This window comes from Plectropomus leopardus, chromosome 13 (assembly GCF_008729295.1).
Source record: "Plectropomus leopardus isolate mb chromosome 13, YSFRI_Pleo_2.0, whole genome shotgun sequence".
NCBI lineage: Eukaryota > Metazoa > Chordata > Actinopteri > Perciformes > Serranidae > Plectropomus > Plectropomus leopardus.
The window spans coordinates 21,776,578-21,800,827 of record NC_056475.1 but is presented as its reverse complement, the minus strand read 5'-3'; the positions used below and the strand labels follow the sequence as shown (position 1 = coordinate 21,800,827).

At 40.2% G+C, this 24,250-nt stretch overlaps 1 protein-coding gene across 1 annotated transcript in view; it reads left to right on the top strand.

The window, feature by feature from the left end:
* nrxn2a (neurexin 2a) overlaps positions 1-24,250 on the top strand; it is a 125,341-nt gene that overhangs the window by 19,614 nt on the left and 81,477 nt on the right. Inside the window, exons 6-10 of the mRNA XM_042499087.1 lie at positions 6,592-6,753; positions 13,780-14,209; positions 15,349-15,732; positions 16,537-16,740; positions 21,849-21,875. Of these exons, the coding sequence (XP_042355021.1) occupies positions 6,592-6,753; positions 13,780-14,209; positions 15,349-15,732; positions 16,537-16,740; positions 21,849-21,875 (1,207 nt within the window). The remainder of the gene's footprint in view (positions 1-6,591; positions 6,754-13,779; positions 14,210-15,348; positions 15,733-16,536; positions 16,741-21,848; positions 21,876-24,250) is intronic.

Below are 24,250 nucleotides of genomic sequence, written 5' to 3'. Positions count from 1 at the left end.
CTGTACTGTGCTCCGGCAAAGTACATTTCAGCCCTAAGGTTTCATATTCATTAACGTTGTCCACTAGACAAGCACACTGTGCTGAATTCCCAAACTAATTTACAGAGTGCCAGGATGTGTCTGTGTTACATTAAATGTTACCCAGCTGGCACTCTTTTTTGACTGCAGTCATTCTGCATTTAGCCCATAATACAGTACTTTAAAGCTCCACTAATCAATGTTTTTTTATATTAACACTGAATAAATGTGCAATATGGAAGGGGTTGCTGAGAAAAATCCACAGATAATTACCCATTTCTGAAGGTCTATGGAGTGTTTTAGCTCGCAGGTTTTGTTTAGTAATGTCATTAACACAACTCTGAATACTAATGTTGCCCGTTTTCTGACAATTATTTGCTAACTGCAGACTGTCTATCAGCCTACAGTGAGGTTCATGCAATTTTAAACCTGCAATAAGATCCATAAATCACCTGTTAAAGGGACAATTTCCCCTAAAATTAAATACTTTTTTCCCCTCTTACCTGTAGTGCTATTTATTAATCTAGATTGTTTTAGTGTGAGTTGTTGGCGATATCTGCTGTAGAGATGTTTGCTTTCTCTCTAATATTATGAAGGCTTGTGGTGCTCAAAGAACCAAAAAAAGCGTTTGAACTCAACAGCAATGAATTTTTCCAGAATTGATGATCCTTTTACTCAATATAATCCACAGATCTTGTTGTGAACACTTTCATGTAGGAACTATTTTCTTTTAAATAAACTACACCAGCCAACTGTATCACCACACAAGAGGAAGCATGCTTCCACTGCTAGTTCACCTAGCTATCACCTATCACTGAGCTAGCTAATGTTACAGCTCAGCTGAGGAGGACGCCATTAATGTTAACAACTTATGCTCCCATGAGCACAAGCTTCTTGTCCATGAGTTGATAAAGACTTCCTTCTGTGACTACCTTTTTTTCCTTGCAGTGATACAGTTGGCAGGTGTAGTATGGTAGAAAGAAATGGAGGACTGGTTAGCAAGCAATTGCTTCTTAACACATCCAGCAGTAACAGTGCAACTTAATTATGCATTTGCATCTGTGTTTCTGGCAACCTAAGAAATGTCAATTTGCTTTCTTGTAGCCTTGTTTTTGGTCTCCTGCTTAGAAAAATGTAGCTCTATAGCTGCTAAACGCTTTGGTATTTCTAGGTTTCCACCCATATGTGGCTCAAATTTTAACCAAATTTTCAGGAAAATCTGCAACAGAAAATGCATATTTATCCATGTTTTCATGCACTAGTCATGCAAACATACGGTTGACAGACTCTTCAGTCAGGTGCCTTTATACCATTGCAGACAGGAGGGTGCAATGAGATTACATAATTTAAAGAGTGTCAATCAAACCTTAAATGTTGGATAAAACCTACAGAAACCCAGATGAAATTAAGCATTTATGTTTGTTTCATATTCCATGTTTATGGAATGTACGAAACAAACTTAAGGAATGCTCATAAAAACAGTGGATGGAAATACATCGTGTGTTGCAACTCTTTATGCTAGTAATTGTGATTGTATATTACGTTAGTGCATCCATAATTACATTGTAGTGACAATGTAATCACTGTCTGGATTGCGACACAAACGTGTCTTTGAAATAATGAAATACTGCATTTATGCACCATGCTGGACTTGCAAGGAGGTTGTCAGTGTGGATTGTGGACGTATAAAGTAAAGGATTGTGACAACAGAATCCCGGGGTCATGTCCAGACTTCTGTCTTTGGTCAGGTTTAGGCCATAACAGCACTTTGGATAAGGTTTGGGAAAGATAATGATTTCAGTTAAATGTTAATACAGGAGGTAATTATAAAAAACATGATGGTGTAGTCACTATGAGTGAATAGGGTATCTGCCTGTTTGGGTGGAAAACATTTTTGTACCTCTCCAGGTACGTTAATTGGTAACATTTCCTCATTATGTTAATAGAAAACACAATTTGCTCAGCATTATGTTTCCCTGAAATACATACTTACTGTTTCAAATTAGCTGTATGTAGACATAGTATCTAGGAGACAGGGCTGTGTCTTCTCCAGCTAGTTGCTAACTGTGTCTGTTTGCTGTTTGGTGCTGAGCACGTAGTGCACAGCTGCTTTTTAGAGTGTTTTTGCTGAAAACAGCAAACAACGTTTTGCCCCCTAATATCACTTCCAGCAAAAAGTCACAAATTGGCACATACTGGGGCATGTGTATAATATGTCGAGGCACACAAATTGTATCAACTCAAGCAGAGCTCCTTTTAGCTTAGGTGCAATGTAATATTCTTACCTTAGAAGTGCATTTAAACAGAAAACAAGTCACACCACTGAGACCAACAAGATCCCTGTGGATCTTTTCTAGCACAATATTGAAACCTTTTGGAAATTGGGCTTTGAAAGCAAAGGGGTCCTTGCATTTTTACAACAAATAAAATGATCACTTAGTCAATTTACCTGAACCATAACTAAACTAAATATGTTTCTCCACAATGAGCTTTGCCACGCGCAATGCATTTTAATGTTTGATTTCTTCACTAAAGTAGGACTCATTTTGTATCTAACTCTCTCATCATCACCAATATATTCTGAACCTGTCACATTAAGCTGCATATAAAGTTGCATCCTCCTCCACATCTATTTCCTTACCCCGGCTTCCAGAGGAGCGGCAATCCAATGCTTACAACGTCACTTATGCTTTCAGCCATGCATTTGATCCCTGTGTAAATTGCTTTCCCTTCAGATAAGTTACCCCACTGACATGTAGATAGGGGGAACTGTAACTCCCAAGAGAGTGCTGGTGGAAACATTTTATTAGATCCGGTAGTGCTTTTCAGGCTAGAATTCCTCCTGTTACTATCAACCCCGTCCATCTGTCTTTTCTTTTACTGTTGCGGGCAAACTGATTGGTGCTTATTCTCTCGCCTTTTCTGACCCTTATTAATCAACGCATCCACCTATTTATGGGCTTGTACTGCTCACACAATACACTAACATAAGCAAATATTCATCTACATACATCTTCAGCTCTAATTACATCACATATGTTTCCCATTAATCATCTCTTTGCCAGTGGCTGTGTAGAAATCTGGGAGATTGTATGATGAAAGATCAGCACCAAAGTGTGCCAGCCGGGACTGGAACATGGGCTAAAACATAATTAATAAGAGGCACACAGCAGGATAATATCCTAATTCACAAATTAGCATCACCTGCGATTTTGAAATGCAATTAAAGTAACTATCTAGGGTGTCAGGGTGTGGTGTAATACTCATTATTAGGAACTTGTCAGGCTTTTCTAAATGTGGCAAAGTGAAAGAGACAGCAGCATCAGTCAGTTTCCAGGTATGAAAGCACTTTGAGTTTCTGAAGTTTCCTGATGTGCAATATCATCAGCCCGCAGTCAAGCCCTGCTGTTGTCCGCTGTCTAAGCCAAAGATACTGAGGGCTTCACTATGAGATAGACAGAAATCAATTCCTGCCAGTAGCAGTGAATGGTGAGGCAGGACCTTGTTTTAAAGACCTGACACCTGAACACACCCTGTCAGGTCATTCTTCTGCCTCTTATACTCTCGCTTTCATCATACTAGCCATTTTACAAAATAGACACAGATTTTACAAAATGGACTTCCCCGGATACAATTCAAAGATTTTAAAAATCAGACCGTTTAATCACAGGTCTCACTTTTTAAAGGATTAGTTTTGTGTATGTTTACTGAGACCTGTGAGGGAGATTCTGATCAATTTGTTCTGAGGCCACACCACGTTACTGCTCTTTATTTACTTGAAGGGATATTTTGCCGATTTTCAGCTTTGTATCAAGGCAGTGTGGATAGTATGTGCAGATGACCTGTGGTAAACTTCCCTCCATCTATCCAGTGCTTAGATGTCCCTCCTCCCCGCGTGGTGTGACATAAATTACGTCACAAGTTTCGCCAGATCTTGGGCTGTTGCTTGAACACAGGCTTTACCTTCACATTTCCGTTCAATTTGTGTCGCCAACAGCCGGGACAAAGAGTATAAAGGTGATCAAGGGAGTTACCCACCCCTCTCTCTCTTTCTCTAAAACTGTAAAACTGGGCAGTGCTGGTTGAATACAAATCAAGATTATGTTGTTGCGTACTTATATCTAATAAAACGGTAAAACTAAGCAGCGTGGATCAAATATAAACCAATATTCTGTTACAGAGTTGCATATTTCCCCCCTCAGATGTTTTTGGAAACATCATTAAGCTTACCATTTATTGCCAACTGTAATATAAGATGACTCACCTCCATTGTTTCACTCTGACCATGACCAGTCCACATTACGTCACCCACCAGCGGGAGTGTCTGGCAAGGCGCAGTGAATCCTGGTACTTCTAGGTTTTCCACCTCCTGAGCAAAAGCGTCCTTTTTCTCAGTTTTCTCTGATCATGTAGCACCATTTTCAAAAGCAAAAAGTAAGTCTTTCTATTGCAGAAACAGCCTAGTTTTATTCAAGGACTCTCTTAATTGAAAAATGTTTCTTTAAAGTAATTCAACAGTGGTTAGGTGGTCTGTTTATAAAATTAGGATGTCTATGCAATAGAAAGATGCATATACTTTTGACACTGGTGCTACTTGACCAGAGAGAACTGAGAAAAAGGGCTGTGGCATTCTCTTTTGCTCAAGAGGTAGACAACATACAAGTACCAGAATTCACTGTGCTGCACCAGACCGGTAACAAACAATCTGAAATTATCGTTACTTCCACCTCCAGTTCACAAACTCTCATATTACAGCCAAACTGAAATATGTGTCTGGACATGTAGGCAAGAAATAGGCAGCACGCTAACAGAACCTTCGTTTCTGTTTGATCAGCACAGTGTAGTTCCACGGTTTGATTGGGGTTGAGTTTAAGTTTTAGGGAGAGAGAGGCAGCTCTCTCTTAATCTGCTTCTCTACTCAAAAATGCTGAGTTATAATCTGTAGTTAGAGTAACACCCCAAGAGCCAGTGTAAATCTACTGGATGACGCAAAACAATTTGAGCTGAGAGATGAGGAGGGAGATTTGGGAGAGGGTAAGATGGAGGAAAGTTTACTACGGTTCATTTACACATCCGACACACGTTGTTATTACACAAAGCTGTTTGAAAAATGGCAAAATATCTCTTTACATAAAGGTCTGTTGGATCTGGTGGTAGTGGTAGCGTAGTTTTTATCTACTCATGTCCAAAAAGAAAGATGTGTCTGTGTCTAATCAATCTTTACTATCCCTCTTTTAATAGTATTCATCCTGTGATTATCTGGTTTAAATACAGTAAAGTAATGTCGTCCTGAGGAGAGAATGAAATCATACTACCTCTGTGTGTGTTGTAATCAAAGCTTCTCTGGTTGTAGTCACGGTAGCCAGACTAGCCAGACTAGTTAGTTTGATTGGCATAGCTAATCGCAGCTGTTTGACACTGCACTTATATGGTGATTACGGCTAATAACATCGTCCTGACTCACGATGGTGGATGCTGTCGCATTGTTGTCATTGTTAACGCTGTCTAGCTGACTCCATCCCATCGTGTTGTTAGCTCTGTTGGCACAGTTGAAGCGACTAGCTCTGCAAGGCGCCGCCATTTCGGCTCAGCCACCTCCATGTTTGTGTGTGATGTTAAGAGCTGAGAGCCGTGTGCAGGCAATCCAAATGTCGTATATAGCACCTTTAAACTCTTTAATTCTTTACACTTTTCAAATCAGTTCTCAAAAAAATGTCTCAATCAAAAATTTAAATTCTAAATAACGATAATCATGATCAATAAAATCAAACGCTGTTAATCTTTAAACATGTACAATTCAAGACAATTAAACTGTTTAGTGAATTGAAAGAGCGCTCTCCTCTCTCTTACAGGGCTCCTTTCAAGCCCTGCATTTATAAAATGATCGTGATTGGATTGAAACATGAGAACAATTAGCTCAAACTTTGAACATGCATGTCCCCTGCCTCGTTAAATCTCTCATTTTTCATTTAAGGCAAATTCATCACAGGCAGTACAGTTTATTAATTAGCTTTTCACAGCAGATTTTCCTAAAAAAAGAAATCCTAATTGTTTTCACTTATTACACCGAAGTGGGAGCTGTTACATTTGTGCAGGACTACATGTTAACTGTAGGCTTATTGTCATGGCAACAAGCATATCATTTCTTCTCCTATAGCCTTATTCAGTCATTCATTTCCTTTGTCTCTGTGTACTGATGGGACTGATATGGGAATAATCTTGTTTTGTTGCTGTCAATACACAAGCATCGTGGCTTGCCATCTTGATATCTTTAATCTCAAATTAATTGAGTACAGTGTAGCATTCATACTGCTTTGCAGCTGAAATATCAGTGGAAGGAATATTTATGGTATATTGACTCCACTGCAATCCTGCTAATATATCAGAAACAGGGATCATCTGAGATTAGTGAACCCTTCAAAGCTGTTCTTGTAATTGCCTTCAAGAACCAACATTAAGGCGAGCTCAACTAGAATCAAGAAATGAGGCATGAAATAATTAGGACAGTTCTTTCTGTCTAACTTAAAATCTCTCATTATTTATTTTCCTCCTCCCACAACGGCCCCTGTATAGGTGACGATCTTGGTCGACGGGATTCTCACCACCACCGGCTACACTCAGGAGGACTACACCATGCTGGGCTCAGATGATCTCTTCTACATAGGGGGCAGCCTAAACACAGCCGACCTGCCAGGCTCCCCGGTCAGCAACAACTTCCTGGGCTGTCTGAAAGATGTGAGTACAGCTTGACCTCAGTCCCAGCAGAGAGGACTGGAAACACTATCCAACCCTCCTTAGATAGCACTCCCTTTTCCTATAAGCAGAGCATGTTCTGCGTATAGAAAATCACCCCTCACATTCGTATTGATTCCCCTGTTGTAGGGTGTTTGAAGGAGAAACACTCAGCTGCATATGCGCTGTTCAGGGCATATGCATTTAAAGATTCCCGTGGGAATCCCTTTGGGAGGACACAGCACTAATATACATAAGAAACAGATGCATCCTCTTATGATCATTCCTTAAACACAGTCTGGACTTTTCATCGCTGTTTTCCCAAATTTTTGAAGCTTTTTAACTCCAGCCTGTACCTGTCATACTGATTATCTTGAGCAAGCAAGTTAAGATCATGTACTCAGCATTAGAATTAATATAGACAAAGCAGTGAATAATGGATTAATGCCCAATTTCAGCTTGGGCTCACAAATTTTTAATGAAGTGAGCAATCTCATGAAAAGCAAATGACGTGCTATGTGCATTAAAAGTGAGAGAAATGCTTTCCCTTACCAAGGACGGATTAGGGGGAGACATAGCTAAAACAGGCAGCAGATAGAAGCATAAGCGTCAGGGTTGCAGATCGGTGTATATATATTTTCTTGGGGTCAATACCCAGCTCGAACAAACGAGTTTTCTTCTGGCAGAGACACTTGCGTCAAAGGATATAAGACCATTTATTCCATAAATGCTTATAAACTGTTATTAGGCTCCCGCTCTTGATCCCCATTAAATCCAGCTGCATGGGATTCAGCAGGGAGTACAATGCACCAAGGACAGAACAGACACATCACTTAGAGGATACACAAAATGCACATGGCAAACAGAGTAGAAATAGCCTAACTAAGCTAGTAATAGCAGCAGTGAGTTGGAGCACACTAGAAACAAGCAGCTGCCTTTTTACAGTACGAGAGTGACAGATTGGCAAATTATAAATAGTCTTCTTAAAAGTAAATTAATGACTTATTTGAATATTGGTGGAGATGGTGTGCTTGACTTCAGTGCTCTGCCAGAAACACCATGAAAACATTTGTTTTTCAGCTTCAAATTTTTCTATTGGAATCCAAAAAGCTCCTTCACTTGCCAAGTCCTGATCACAAAGCATCCAGTTTGTGCAGTCACAGAGTGCATTTATGTTGGAGAACTGACATCTTCAGACTGTTGTTTTTGTGTCCACAACAAGTAATCTGTGTTCCAAAGTTCAGTCATGACATATAAATAGAGAAGTTGCTGACAAATTTGTTCTCTATGAGTTTTAGTTACGCTGGGCTCGAGGGATGGCAATGTTGTTTTGTCCACCACTTTGGTCCAGACTGAAATATCTCTAAAACTGTTAAATGGATTGCAGTGAAATCTGGACAGACATTCGTGGTTCTCCCAAAGGAGGAATCATACGTTGATCCCCTGAATGTCTCCTCGGGTGCCAACGACAACTACTGGATGGATTGCTGTGAGATTTGCAGCAGTTAGGAAAAGATGAGAAAAGATAAGTGCCAGAGATTGCTCCAAAATTACAGCAAAATATCAATACAAATGGCAGAGTAATAAATGTAAAGTGTATAAGAAATAAAGCTAATGTAAGTGACTAATATAATAAGTTTAATAGTAATATAAATTCAGTAATATAAGTAAAGTAAAACAGTAAAAAATATGTTTAACAACCCCAAAATTAGCAAGAAATTAGTAAAAAGTACAAGAAAATTACCAGAAAATAAATCTATAAAAAAGATAGATAGAAAAAGTGCTTAAAAATTTGTAAGAATTTTGTAACCTAATTTTAAATATGAAAGTTAAAAAATATATAATTTCAAAATCTATTAATGTCTTACAGTATGTGAAACATTTATTATCAGGTTGTGCATTGCCTTTTTCTCATGTTTCTGAAGAGATTGCACCAATTTGCTGACGGTTCAAAGGTTTAAATACATGTGAAAGGTGTCTGAAAGCAGCAAAGGAAAAGTGATGTCGCTCTAGGTTACACAGGGTTATAACTAGTTTAAGATTTCTATTTTACTAATATTTTGGTTTTATGTATGCCAAATACCTTTTGTACTTGGTGTTTAGTACTAATAGCAAATATTATCATGCTAACAGGCTAAACTAAGATATTACCTGCTAAACATAAGCATGTTAGAATTAGTGACGGGTAAAGTAAACATAAACCATAATCCAGCAAAATTATTGTTACTTTTACATTATATCGACTCAAGTAGAAGTATAAGTACTCATTAAAAAAAAACTTCATTAAATGCAATTTATTACGTCAGTGTATTACATTCAAACAGTTTGTCAATAGGTGATAACAAGTTTGAAGAGGATGCTAATTGTCATCCAGTTGCCAGAAACAGACGAAAACAGACAAATGGCAAAATATTTGTTGTGTGAGGTATAGTTTGGGTCTTTTGAGGTTGTATGGGCAACCTAACCAGGGTTAGTCTATTGCCTACAGTAGATGATGAGGATCAGTACACCCCCAGTTTGGAGAAGCAGGCTAGAGTACCACCATGGAAGCTAAGCAATGTACTGCTGTAGAGGGAGGCAGCAGAAAATCGATCAGTTAGTTAACAAACAATTAGATGGTCCACTTCACAAGGACTACATCCAAAGAAAATACTATCGTGTGCTTCAGTATTTTCTTGGATGCAGTCCTTGTGAAGTGGACCATTTAATTGTTTGCTGTAATTTGTGCAGTCTGTAAGCACCGACCTCCGCCTGTGGAGGGGCTGAAGTGCAAGAGATTTCTTCCACGCTGATCAGTTAATTAGTTTGTGTTAATGTGTGACTTCAGTATTCTGAAGGATTACTACAGATTTAGCAGAGTCACACAAACAAACTAACTGATTGAGGCAGTGGCTGACCAGCAGCTCTAGTGTTCAACCAGCTAAAATGACACCAGTTTTTGTTAATGGAGTCTAGTGGCTTTGACAAGAATATACGGGAGGAACTGAAGCCATTAACAGCTTTCTGTGATATAGTGGTGAAAATATTCTTACTGTAGCATACTTAAACTATTATTGTTTTGTTTTTTGGGAGGCACTTTTTAAGGGGGCTGAATTATGTTTTACTGCTGCCCCCATTCACAGCAGTACATTGCTTAAATTGTGTGGTGGTACTCCTGCCTGCTTCTCTAAACTCTGGGTGTGTCAACCGTTATCTACAGAACCATTTGGGTGATGCCTGTGGCTCAGGAGGTAGAGCGTTGTTTGCTAATCGGAAGGTCGGTGGTTTAATCATTGGCCCTTGCAGTCTACATGTGTCCTTGGCCAAATTGTGGTGTGTTGGTGTAAGTGTTTACCTGATGAGTAAGTACATGTATAGGTGAATGGTGCCTGTGTTATAAAGCGCTTTGAGTGGTCACAGAGACCAGAGAAGTGTATTATAAATGCAACCCATTTACTCTTTGTAATGCACTAAAAATGGATAAGTACCTCAAACAAGCCCACTTCAAAAGATCAGCTTTGAAAGATCACTTTTAAGCACTGTAAACAAAACAGCAAGAAAAAACTTTGTGTCTCTTTCTGAATCCTCAAAGAAGAGGCTTGGATGCAGTCTGCATCATGTGTGTGTGTGCCTACATAAACCTCCACCCAACGTTGCACCTTGGATGCTATGATTGGCTATAGGTTGCGTCTTATCTCTTGCTGTTGTGTGTGTAAGCTCAGCTACATATATAAGATTATTTTTTGCTAGATTTACTGGCATGAGTAATGAGGAGTGTGTAGCCCAATGTAGAGTAAAAGTAGATATATTTTAATGCAAATGTCATAACTATAATTATAACTTTATTTATATTGCACCTTTGAAAACAAAGTTTATAAAGTGCTTCGAGAAACAAAGTAAAGCAAAGGCAAGAAAGCTTATAGGCACTATAACAAGAATCCAGACAATCATGTCGGACTAAGGCCCGGACACAAATTAAAGTTGGAAAAGTCATTAATAATAATAACAACAACAACAACAACAACAACAATACAAATATTATTAATAATAATAACAATACAATTATACAACTAATAATAACAATAATAATAGTAATAATTAGCAGGATCAAGACAGAATAAAGAGATAAACTAAAAGATAAATTAAAAGACGACAAATCGATAAAATGGGTTTTAAGAGGGGATTTAAAAGAGGTCACTGAATGTGTCTGAGTAAGAGTAAAAAGTGCTCTGCAGAACAAGTATTCATAAAGGGACAATTTAATTAAAAGAATCACTCAAGTACATGCAACTAATAAATAGAAATGTAATGCAATACTACCCGCCACTGACTAGCATTGCTGCTGTGAGCATGTTAGCATGCAGGTATTAGCATTTTGCTCAAAGCACTGCTGTGCCAAAATACAGCCTCAAAGAGCTGCTAGCATGTTGTTTAAACATGTTTTAGACCATTACTTTTCATTCACAGATATGTAATTTGTGCATTGAATTCTGCAGTACAGACATTTAAAATGAATGTGTATTTGTTGTACTATTAATAAAGCAGGTATGACATCAACGTTTTTAAAGCACTCGAGCGTTAAGTGAATGATTTCTAAATGGAGTCTCTCTGCAGTGTGAATGCACTGAAATGAAAATTAGATGTTATTTATGGACAGGTTATTGTCCCAGCACCCTGCCAATGCTGCAGCCCCCGCTCTGTGGGCGGTGCGGCTGGTGGTGGTTGTGTTTAGACCCACTACTGCTGCGTGCAGTCGCACAGATGTACTGTAGGCATGCAGGGGAGAGGGTGACGGGATAAAGAGTCATGAAGACAGAATGACAAAACCCCGAAAAGTGCCAGTAATGAGGGCGAGCGGTGGCAGAGGCTGATCAAATGGGATCAGCTCTGCCCGGAGATCTAGGAGACAGGTTCACAGACGGGTCAGTCAGAGCCTGAGCTCTGAGTGTGCTGATGAAGAAGAGGAACAAAGCTCTGCGGTGAATGGAAAGAATTCAAACATACATATTCATCTTAATCCATGCAGGGAAGAAAAGTGACTAAAATATTTATTGTATAAGCAGCACATCTATTTAGGGGGGATATCTGTCTTATTTTACCGAATGCAGAGTGTTTGGGCCATGACTAATCTCTGATGACGTTACATGATAATAGATGTGAGTGCTGCTTGGGAGAGGCCATCATGTTCATCAGGTACAGGAAAACTAATGGCCACTTTACGACGAATGTCACGACTACAACAACCAGCAGGGAGAGATGAATTTGTCTTTGAAGTCACCGGCTTATTGGTCTGCAGCATGTGTGCCCACAGGATATCCCACACTGCATCATTAGGTCCCTCTAATGCTTCAAAGATCGTAACCAATTTGGTTATGAAGAATGTGTTCACACGGCTGTTAGCAGCAGAGAAGGTCTCCATTCTCAGGCTGCTGTTATTCTTCTCCACTTGAGCATAAAAGACATGAGGGCTTTGTCAATTGACACTGGAGGAGCTTTATTCTTGTGTTTCGGGATACTCTGTAATCCTTGTCACATACAACAGGCGTCTGAATTGGTGAAATAGGATTCCACTTCCTGTATTGTCCTTTGGCTTATGTAATAACCCCTGCAGAGGTCACAGTGTGCCTTTTGGCGTTGCTTGTTGTAAACAATGTCCGTATACAACTGTTCCCCGCTTTGTAAAAAGTGCCCTGATTGACTGCCTCCCCATTTAAAAATTGCCTGTTACACTCATTTCTCGATGGTCAGTTTCACCATCTGATTTCACTGCTTAATTAGTCACACTGAAGGCAGTGTGAAGTGTGATATTGGCTCAAATTGCCTCTCAGCTCTGCTGTTAGTCCTCGGTGCAGCGTGGTGTGTCACCTCAGGCAGTGACTGGTCCCAGAGTGATGTGGCAGATAACAGTGGGCTCGGGGTGACTTACAGCTGATACAGAATGAGACAAGGACTGTTGTGTCCTGCTGTGCATATTGATGAACCCGGGCTGAAAGTAGAAAATAATACAATAACGGCACAAAGGAGCCCGTACAGGCACTCTGTTGAAGTCTGCTCTCAGTATAAACAGGATATATTGTTGTGTAGTGTAAGTAAATATCTTTAAAAAGCTTTTTGTATTTCTCTCTATTTCCTCAGATTGATCTCAAATCTTAAATCAATAGCCAGACATTCCTCCAAGACAGAGGGAGGTCTATTGTATATTCACCGCAGCCTGGGAGCGTAATCAGATTTTTCACCGCTGTTTACTTGCACCATGAGCTCAGCACTCAAGTTTATACCCTCTTACATTTACTAAATTCACCTTTTTTGAAAAATAAATTGCTTGTAAAAGACGGAGTCCACCCTCTCCACCACCCACCATCTCTGCTCGGACTTGATCTCTTACTTTACGTGGTATAAACACGTATAATTGTTTGTCATTGTGTAGGTGCGATGTCTGTGATTCCTCCTCCCTGAATTTAAGATTATTCCACTGTCAGACCCATTGTACGCTCCCTTAGTGAGTCAGCTAAATGTCTAAAATGTAAATGTTTGCATTTGCATCTAAATCTAAATGCATTTTTTGAATTTTCAAAAGCTTTTCTTGCTGCCTACTTGTCTTCTCGTGACAGGTTTTGTAGTTAATGAAAGAATTTTATGGTAAACCTGAAAACATCCAGATCAAAAACCGGACAGACTGCTGCTGTGCAGAGCTTTTGAGTTTGTACCTGTAAGATGTCTTCAGTTCTACATGTTTGCTCTGTCTCAGCATGGACACATGGACAATTTCAGAGAAACAAAGTGTTATTCATTTTCTTTTATTAATGCATCAAGCGCCTCTACGCCCGTTTAATTAAAGGTGCCAGTTTATTGGATGGAGCCATTGGAATAGAATCATCAGGACATTTTCCATCAGGGATGATTCAACATGTTTTGTGCCGCGTGTCCTCCCGAAATGCTGCCGTGTCATATCGATTTTAATATTTATTGACAAGCAATATTCAACCTTTGCACTGAATTTATTGCTCTTCCCAGCTGTCATCTCACCACCACATCTCTCTCATTTATTAGGTGGTCTACAAGAATAATGAGTTTAGACTGGAACTGTCACGACTGGCTGAACAGCGAGACCCAAAGATCAGTATCCATGGTGACCTGATATTCAGCTGCGAGGATGTGGAGGCCCTGGAGCCGGTCACCTTCGACACGCCGTCTGCCTACTTGACATTGCCCAGGTGGAACACAAAGAAGACGGGCGCCATATCTTTCGACTTCCGCACCACGGAGCCCGCCGGCCTGCTGCTGTTCAGCCATGGCAGCCTGCAGGGCACGCAGCCCGACAGGAAGCCCAGGGCCGACTTCTTTGCCCTAGAGCTGCTGGATGGGTTTCTGTACCTGGTCATGGATATGGGCTCTGGCAGCATCAAGATGAAAGCAAGCAACAAGAGGCTCGATGATGGCGAGTGGTGTCATGTGGACTTCCAGAGGAGAGGGCGCAACGGTAATAAGATTTTTTTTTTCGTTGTTTTTATTGCAAGACACAAGACAAAAACAGTAGACACCAGCATGACAAAACAGCTCATTCAAAAACATTTCCACAAGGGTCAAGGATGTTGATTTAATGTTGGTGTATATGAGTTGAGTTTGAGTGTGAATGTGTGTGTGTGTGTGTGTGTGTGTGTGTGTGTGTGTGTGTGTGTGTGTGTGTGTGTGGAAGCATGTGCAAAGGAGAAAAGAAAGTAAAAAAAACTAATAAAATAAATAAAGAGGAGGGATTGGGGGGTAAGAGAAGCATACTGCTATTATTGCTATTGTCATAATAATACAAAACAAATAGAAATAAGAATGGTAGTTATATTAATAATTATAACAAAGGGAAACGAGAACAAATCAGCAGGGTCGGTCTGGTGGAATCACAGGTTCGTGTTAGTTTTGTAGTTATTGATATAAAAATTTAACTCCTTTTTTTTTTTAGATAGAATTATATTTGTGAAGACAAGGGAAGCCTTCTGTCTGCTTCTGTTACTGTTGTTCTCCAGTTTTAGCTGTGGAGCAGAAACGGTTCCAAGCTGTGAAACCGCCATATGCCAGCATGGATTCAGTCACATCAGCACGCTCTTGCTTTTTATTCACTGCAGTGAAACACGCATGCATATTAAGCTTTTAATTACAATGATATTTTCCGTCGCTATAATCTATGTATGACATTATGAAATCTGTGTTAACCTATTTCACAAGTGGCCAATTATACAGGCTCCCACCTCAAATTGGGCCTTATTAGTACAATCCAAATGTCTGTCTTATTATCTAAAATACACACAGTTCCCTCTATTTCTTCCTACTCATTTCTATAAATAAATTTCCTTTCCTTCTCAAGCAGGGTAATGTGACAATGCAGATTTGTCATTTATAATTCTGCACTTTTGCAAAGCAAGTTTTAGCTCCCAAAATCAACTCCCAAGGACTGGCAGTACAGTTTCTTAATCCGCACTCTTTCAAACAAGCAGCTACTAATGCCCACTCCCTCAATCTCACAGTTTGTTCTCACTTCTCACTTAGCACAGCCCACACACACCTGTCTTGATTTTCTGCAACAAAAACATTGTGCAAGTACAAATTGACTCACTGCCCGCCCTACAGGCTTTATCTCGGTGAACAGCCAGAGCATCCCGTTTTCTGCAAACGAAGGCAGCGAGATCCTTGACCTAGACGGAGACATGTATCTTGGAGGGCTACCCGACGACCGCCAAAGCCTCATGCTCCCCCCGGAGGTGTGGACCGCCTCCCTCAGCCTCGGCTACGTGGGCTGCGTGAGGGACCTCTTCATTGACGGGCAGAGCCGTAACCTCTGGAGGCTGGCCGAGGTCCAGAGCGCCACAGGTGTCAGCAGCTTCTGCACCCGAGAGACTCACGTCAGGTGTGCCAGAGACACGTGTGCTAATGGTGGACACTGCAGAGAAGGCTGGAACCGGCACATTTGTGATTGCAACGGCACTGGTTACCTAGGGCCCAGCTGTGAAAAGGGTAAGAGACGGATGACAGTGGATGGGGAGGATAAGTGATTTCAAAATGCTGCTGCAAAGCTTTTAACACACTTTGGCCGGTATTTTATTTATTAACTTAGCTGTGTAGTGGCTGGAAAGTGCCTGCGCAAATGAGAAAAAATTTAGATACAAAGAAAATTCATTATCTGGCCTTAATGCTCAGGCCTCCTAAACAATAATAATTTCATTTGCAATTGCAGTATCATCATCTACATACTCTATAATGGCATACCCATTCAAATGAGTTCTCTCAACTCACAGTACCCCCTACATCCACAAGGTGACAATGAAAGGATATTATATATTTCTTATTAAAGCCATAGAAAATGACAATCCTCAATACAGTGATTCATTAATGAATTGTCAGTATCACAAGGCCAGTGCTATGAGTGTTTCATTAGAAATGCAGTGCTGCTCCGGCCTGAATCCCTCTGCATTTACCATGCAGATGGTTTCCTCACAGAGAGGCCAAATTACGCAGATCTATTGGCAGCTAATAGTATGAGGGATATATGAAAATCCCTCTTGTATTGCACTATGATGGTTATAAATCCTTCAGAAATTTGATTGCAGCTGTAATCTCGCTGCTGTCTCCGCATGCTCCAGGCTTTTTCTGCCATCTGGTGCGACTGATGAAAACTGCAATCTAAAATGATATCATGCTGTACCTGAGATAAGCTCAAATACAGCTCAGGTTTCATTCCATAAATGCCACTTTGTGTTTTTAATTTGTGATGCCCTCTGGGGGTTCAATGTCTGCTTCCTCTTCCCCTGTAATCCGTAGAGGCCACCATGGTGAGCTATGACGGCAGCATGTATCTGAAGGTGCTGCTGCCAAGGACGCTGCACACAGAGGCCGAGGACGTGTCCCTGCGCTTCATGTCCCAGAGGGCCTTTGGCCTGCTGATGGCCACCACCTCTCAGCAGTCGGCGGACACCCTGCGTCTGGAGCTGGATGGAGGCAGAGTGAAGCTCACTGTGAACCTGGGTAATGCTGCTGCGGCAAATGCGAGCAGATAATTCCAGTTGACCTTTCAGGACGTGTCGCCAAGCTAGAGTTCTCATGAGTTTTGTCTCAGGCTCTCCCATACTCATCTTCATACATAATAACTACAGTTGCTTAAAATCAACATTCTTTGCTTGTTGCTAGAATTTATTTGCAACTTTTGCAGGGATCTGTGGTGTCAGATTAATTCAATGTTGGTGTCATTAACTGGAAATTAGTGAAATAAATGGCCAATTTCAAATCAAAGTCAATCTTAACACATAAAGCATACCATTAAAGAAGCAAAGTAATAGCACAATGCAGATATATGGAATGATGAGGGATGCAGTTACAGAATATCCTTAGAAACTATTTTCTATTTGTTTTTTATCTTTTTTTAGCCAAATATACATTGGTTTGCTTATAGCAGGAAATGAAAGAACATCTCCAAATTAACTAACTTAAGTCCCACACACACCAAACCAACATCATACAACTAGTGTCGATAAAGCCGACTGTTACATCGCCTCGTCTGTGCCTCGGCCTAAAAGCTGCACTTGAAAACACAACAAAGACTACGACCAACTTACAACCAGTGTGTAGTTCTGCGCCTGCATGAGAGGAAGTAACTCTCCATACCAGCATGTGGTGGTAGTCTGTATTTGCCATCCAAAAATGGAAACCAGAAGACCACGGGATGGATTCAAGATGCTAGTTAGCCAGTTAGCAACTACTAACAACTAAGGGTGTAACGATCCATCCATCTCATCGATATATCGATTAAATGAACAACGATCATGTAACATTAATATAAAGTGTAATCATCGATCCATATCATCCTCTTTATTTTGAAAATCGTTGTCACCGTCATACAGCGTCCAGCAGATGATGACAAGCAGTCCAGAGAAAGATGATGAGGATAAAGCTGTTTACTCGGGAATAAATCATCAGAAAATGTTTCTGCTAAAGAGCTCAGTATCTAAAGAAAAACAATCTTACCCTATATAACAAGTTTGTTTAGATCTCACTCCCCATGACTTTAGCCATTTGTTTACATTCCTCAGTTTAGTTTCTCTTCTTGTGCGCTGAGATGAACCACAGGCTCACAAGTGATGATGAGGGCCAGTGGTGCGCGACACACTGCAGCAACTTTAGGCAACAGACGGTCACCAACAGCCCAACACTGACCAACAACCAACCACTGGCTTGGTGTGTCAGGGCCTTAATGGTTTACTTTATCACATCAATTCTATTTGGAGTTTAAAAGTTGTTAATCTATGGATGGTATTTTAATAAATACTTGGACCTTTTAGGAAATTAGATTTTTCAATTCCTGATGGAGAGTTAGAGGAGAAGATTCGTACCACTCTCATATCTGTTCGTGAAGTATAAGCCAGCAGAGGGTTAGCATAGCACAAAGACTGGAAAGCAGAGGGAAAAAGCTAGATATGGTAACAAATGCACCTGCCATCACCCATAAAACTTACTAATTATTATGTTGTATCTTTTTTGCTTAATCTGTGCAAACACTGAAGTGAACTGAAATGACAATTCCCTGTTTTATTGGAGGTTATGTGTCAGACTTTTTTTTGGGCCTACACAGTCACTTCCTGGAGTCGATGCTGGTTGCTTGGCAACCCCTCAGAGCCAAGAAATAGTCCAGTACATTATACGCTGTAAAACAGTAAATTGGCATATTTACTCTTGTTAGCTGGCTGTAGCTTCATATTTGAAGGGCATCTAACTCTCCACCAGGAAGAGAAGATTTCCTAAAAGTTGTCCATGGTTTGCTATGGACATTATGTTTATGTATTAGCTTATGGGCTTTAACTACTAGACCACCAGGATGCCAAGGCATTTTGCTTGTAGCACAGTTTGGCTTCTGGTGCATCCTAAAATAATACATTAAATTACAGCATTAAACATATGAAGAATGCAATTTCCTAATTCTAAAATCATTTTTTTAAGTCATCATTAGATTTTTTTAATTCAATATAAGGAGCTATTGAAAAACTCAAGGGGTTTAAGCAACTGTAGGCATGTATGTATATTCTACCTCTCTCTCTCTCTCTCTCTCTTCCTATCTCTACTTCTCTCTCTCCCTCTCTCTCTCTCTCTCTCTCTCTCTCTCTCTCTCAGTTCATCCAGTGGTCAGGTCCCATCTGACCGTCTCGGCTCTTTCAGCCCTTCAATGGCTTGTCTGCAGTTCAAGGAGAAGGCAGTCAGAGACCAGATCCATCATTACGCTGAAATATTACCACTTAGGTTGCTCACGCCGTAGATGCAACCATTGTAGTTCCCTCCCCTCACATTTACTGGCCTGTCCAGTTTAGAGCCGCTTCACTGAGCAGAGGGTGTCAGTGATGGACACACACACACACACACACACACACACACACCTGCAGCAGAAGGTCACTCTGGTCTCTGGCTGTCTGTATCCACTGCTCTGTGATGGTTGACAGCTTGAGAGCACTCCTCAGCCACATGACTTGCACCAATATATTCACGGATGAAATTGGTTTCATTAGGCAGGATATGCAAATGACAAGCGAGTGAATCCATTTTGAGGCCGAAATTGTGAATATTGCAAATGGATTTAGAAGATATTAGCATGAGAAAATGTTAGCAAAGCATCACATTTGTGCTGGTGTCGTTATTTTCACGGTGTAAGGTTCATTGTGGCTGCAGGTTGTGCAAATCGCCCTTTCCTCTGTAATTTAACATTGAAAATACACTACTACCAGGACAGCCTGCAGAACAAGCAGGAGACTGGATCATTTCAGATAACAGCACTTTGAATTTAAGAGTGAAGACAGATCAAGGTTTGGGCATTGGAGTAGAGGTGCACTGGTCCAGTAAGTCAAATATTCCGAAACAATCAGACTACCAAGTATAATATCCCTGAGAGATATTAAATTACACAGAATAACGACCTTCTCAGTAATATTCGGTGAAATTAATGAATCACATCATTACCATTAATTATCACGTATGAATGCATGTAGGCTGTCAAGAAAACGTGAATAACAAATTCTGCGTAATCCTAGTAATCTTCAAAATTAAAACTGGGGTAGACAGAAATCTGAAAAAAAGCAGAATTTAAAATACACCCTCCTCCTGCAGCTCTCCCCTCTCTGTCCTAAGCCTCTCCCACCAGTCAACCACAGGAGTATGCATGCAATCACACAATAACCCACCATTTCCCATACATTATATATACATTATAAATTATTTAATTTCATCGTTGAGTTGGGTTCAGTGCATTCCCTCAGCCCTCCTTTCCTTACTCACTCTCTCTGTGTTTATCAGACCACAAAAGAGACAAGAAGTAAATAGATGGCCACCCCAGCCTCCCTTCACAATACGCCCAACCGCTGTGAACTCCTTCCCTGGGAGGAGAGCGGTCACTAGTGGGGGAGATGCATATTTGGTCTGCAGTTGTAGTAGCTCAATTTCAGCCAGCATAAACCCCCAAGACCAGGTGTCACGGTGGGCTGGGGGCCAACAGTAGTGGCGGGTCGAACCTATGTAAAGGCAGCAACAGAAAGTTTGCTTATCAGCAGGAAGTCGGGGCTGTTCAGCTCCCTGGAGCTGGGGTTTGTGCTGGCTGAATTCAGACCTGGGCACTGACGGGGGGGGGTCAGTCTCTCTCTGCCTGCTCTTCTGGAGAACACACTGTTATTTGAAGCTGTTGACTAAATAAATGTGAACTTAAATTACTGTAGCTGTAGCCGTGAGCCTTTAACTCCCGTTAGCAGAAGGCTAAACTATTAGCAACATTTCCGCTCCATCTCTGAAACACTTCGCTGATACTGACACGTCTTTATTGCATTTATTGTCAGACTCCCTCTTAGACTTTATTTTAAATAAGTCAGTCTTACTTTGTGGGGTTGCTTTGCAGTACAGGCAGTTGGTGCTAATGCTGGAATAGCAACTTTCTCTGCAGGATAGTCCACCATTGAATCAGGTTTTGACCAAAGGGACATGCATAAGCATTTGTGTAACAGCCATTAAGAAAATGAGAGGGAAAAACACACTTCAAGCCCTCATGCGTGGAGCAGGAGCAAATGCACTTAAATAAAGTTAAAAGCTTGTATTGGGAACACAGCTACTTTAATTGAAACATTGACCGGTTTGGATCTTAAGGTCTTCATCAGGGTGCAAATGGGTGAACAGGAATCAAGCAAACATTTTATGAACATGGCAGGGGGGGGGTCACCCACTCCTGATTATCTGCCTGATTCTAGTGAATGCAGGTGGTGGTGATACCAATGAATCACAATGAGAAGCCATTTTGAAGATGACACAACTCCACAAGTGTTAAGAAAAAATCCTGCCATTAAGAACACCCTTTCATTGAAATGCCCAAAGTCTCCCATAATGACTTAGGTTTTCAAAAGCCTGACAACAGAGCCATAGGAGGTGCAAGTCTACTTTTTTCTCTGTCTAATTGAATTATAGTATGCTTTATTATTGGATTTTTGCACAATGACGCCTCAAACTTCCTACCCCAGCTTTAAGTATCGCTCAATAGCCACTCTAACCTTTTCTCAGAAGTGAATTCTTTATGCTTCTTTGGGTGAGAGGCTTTAAGATGCTTTATTCTGTTTCACATGTTGAAATCTTGAACTAAATCCAGCACAGGTTCCATTTTTGTTATCTGCTTCAGACAATTTTCCCCACAGCGGCGCATATTTGCTTGTGTCAGTAAAACTATCAGTCCCAGTATCTGAAACAGTCAAATTCATTTGCAGACGCCTGAATGTAAGCAGCTGCATCCGAGCCGATACCAACACTAAAAATAAAACCGGTGCACCTCCACTTTTACGGTCAATAAAACTCTTATTGATCCCGACTTTGAGCTGGTCTATTGTGCTTCCAGCAGTGCCAGACACATGCTGATCCTTTCACTCACTGTTTCTTTTTCTAATGTTATGTACACTACAGGGAGGAAAGTGGTGGTTTAGACTCTCGAGGCTGTCCCCGGATGGTGGGCTCTGAAAAGCACTGAACTGTCTGCAGAATGTACCTTGAAGGATGTGAAATATTCTCCTCTTTTGTGCTGTTCTTTTTTTCTTTTAATCTCACCATCTCACTCTCTCTCTCACCAGATTGTATCAGGATAGACTGTAATCTCAGTAAGTGTCTCCTATGATTATTTACTGTACCATGATTTAGAGAACATGCACTGTGGTGTAATCATATGCCTCTTGCTCTATTCCCTTGTGAAACAGAACATAATTCATTTCTTCTGCCCCACAATTCCCCATGTTTACTGTTGCTGTTATGCTGCTCACAAGCATCATAACAAAGATAAGAACAAGACTCAACTGTGCGGTTGAATATAATTGGATCTTTTTGCTCTGCACTCGTGAAATCCGCATTTTAGCAACAATTTAAATGACACATTTTCTCATTATTGCAGTGGTATAATCATGTAATCGAATGTAGCGAGATTCAATGTACAGTATCCAGCTGTTGTGCTGCCAATGAGTCTGTCATTCAGTTGCCTGTGACCAATTTGCACACATAGGCTGATAATTGGGTGCAGTTCGAGTACAATCAGCAATTATCTGCGTGAGAAAAGCAGCTTGCAGCTTCAAGTTTAGAGGGAGGGAAAAAAGCAATTTAGGCAGTTTAAAAGTCGGCCTGATAAACAGATGAAACAAAACTGTCATTTGTCAAACTAAAATGTTTTTGCTTAAATGTTAAAACATGCTCGAGAGAGTACAGTTTGTTGCAGCCTTCATATTTCAGGAGAGAACATGTGGTGGAACATATCCTTTTTATGTAAATTAAATCACCAGCTGTCAGTTTCTCATGACAAAATTCAAAATGAGTGTCTAAGTCGAACTACTCATCACACATCAATAGTGTGTGCTATTTTGCTTTGTGATACCCCAAAGATTTTAATTTTGACAGTCATCCAAGGGCCTCATTACAGAAAAATATCCTAACTCCATAGCTTAACTTTAGTTTCAAAGATAGGAAAAATCCGATCCTCCTATCACAACAGCAGTTCCTAAACACATGGCTGTCTCTTGTCCTACCTCAGACCTCCTGTCTTATCTTATCTTAAGGGAATACTTCACCCACAAAATGACCATTTACATATACACTAAACATGTTGCATTCACCTTCAGTTCATGAAGAACGATTTGTTTTTTTCACATGCCTCCAAGGAAAAATATCACATTGAATTATTGTTTTGATGTATCAAAAACATCTCAAACTCTCATTCAACTCATGCAATATAACCCAAGTCCCATTTATCCAGTCATGTGCTGAGCACTTCCCAAACACATGCATTTTTCCATTTCAATTTCACTTCAGTTTTAAAATTTTAGCAAAAGTACATATGTTTGGGAAGTACTGAGTATACGACTGGATAAATGAGACTTGGATTACACTGCACAAGTTGTATGAGAGCTTGTTTTGCTGTTGTTAAATGCAAGTGGCTCCAAATCAATCGACAAATCAATATGTTTGCTGTTTTCCGTGTAGGCATGCAAGAACAACAAACTTTTCTTCACGATTTGAAAGTAACAAGACATGACCTATTGATTTACAAATGGTCATTTTGTCAGTGGAGCATTAAATCCTAACTGTAACTGTGAAATTCATTCATTAACCGGCACATGTCCTGTCATGCCTGTCTCTACGTTTAGGATGTACTGTAACGCTGCTTGACATGGACACGCCATAATAATGGCTCTGTCTTGTCACTGGCTAGCTAGCTTGTTATCATAAATGAAAATGATAGGCATTCAGTTTTAAGAAAGAGAGGTCGGAGACAATAATTGTGTCAGTGGAGTTAAGGAAACCTTTTCGGGATGTTTTCTTCTCATTTGATTTCAAAATAAGCAATAATTTGTTTATTATTTGAAGTCATCAATGAGTAGCCTTTCAATCATTAAATTTCACTGTTCATGTTGTTCCCTATCTCCACTGTTACGGCCGTACAGACCCAACAATAGTGCTGCTGCAATTTTTGGCAGTTATTTTAAATTTATGACAGTATCTACCCCAGTGGTTCTCAAGCTTTTTGTGTCAGGGATCCCTAAATTGATACAAATTAGGTCATCGACCTCCATTCGATAATTTTACTGACTTATTTTGGTTGATTATACTGACATTTCACTTTAGGGGCCTCCATCTAGGGCTGCTACTCACAATTATTTTCCTTGTTGATTAATTTGTTGATTATTTTCTCAATTACGTGATCAGATGTTTCGTCTACAAAATGTCAGAAAATGGTGAAAAATGTGGATCAGTGTTTCCTGAAGCCTGAGATGACATCCTCAAGTGTCTTGTTCTGTCCAAAATGCAGATATATTCACTTTAACACCGCAGAGGAATAAAGAAACCAGAAAATACTCACATTTAAGAAGCTGGGAATACTTTACTTATGTTTTTAATTACTTAAGCCAATTGGTCAGTTATCTGTCCATCTTAATTTTTAATCATTCTTATGACTGTTACCTAAATTGGGCTCACATCTATAATAAATTAA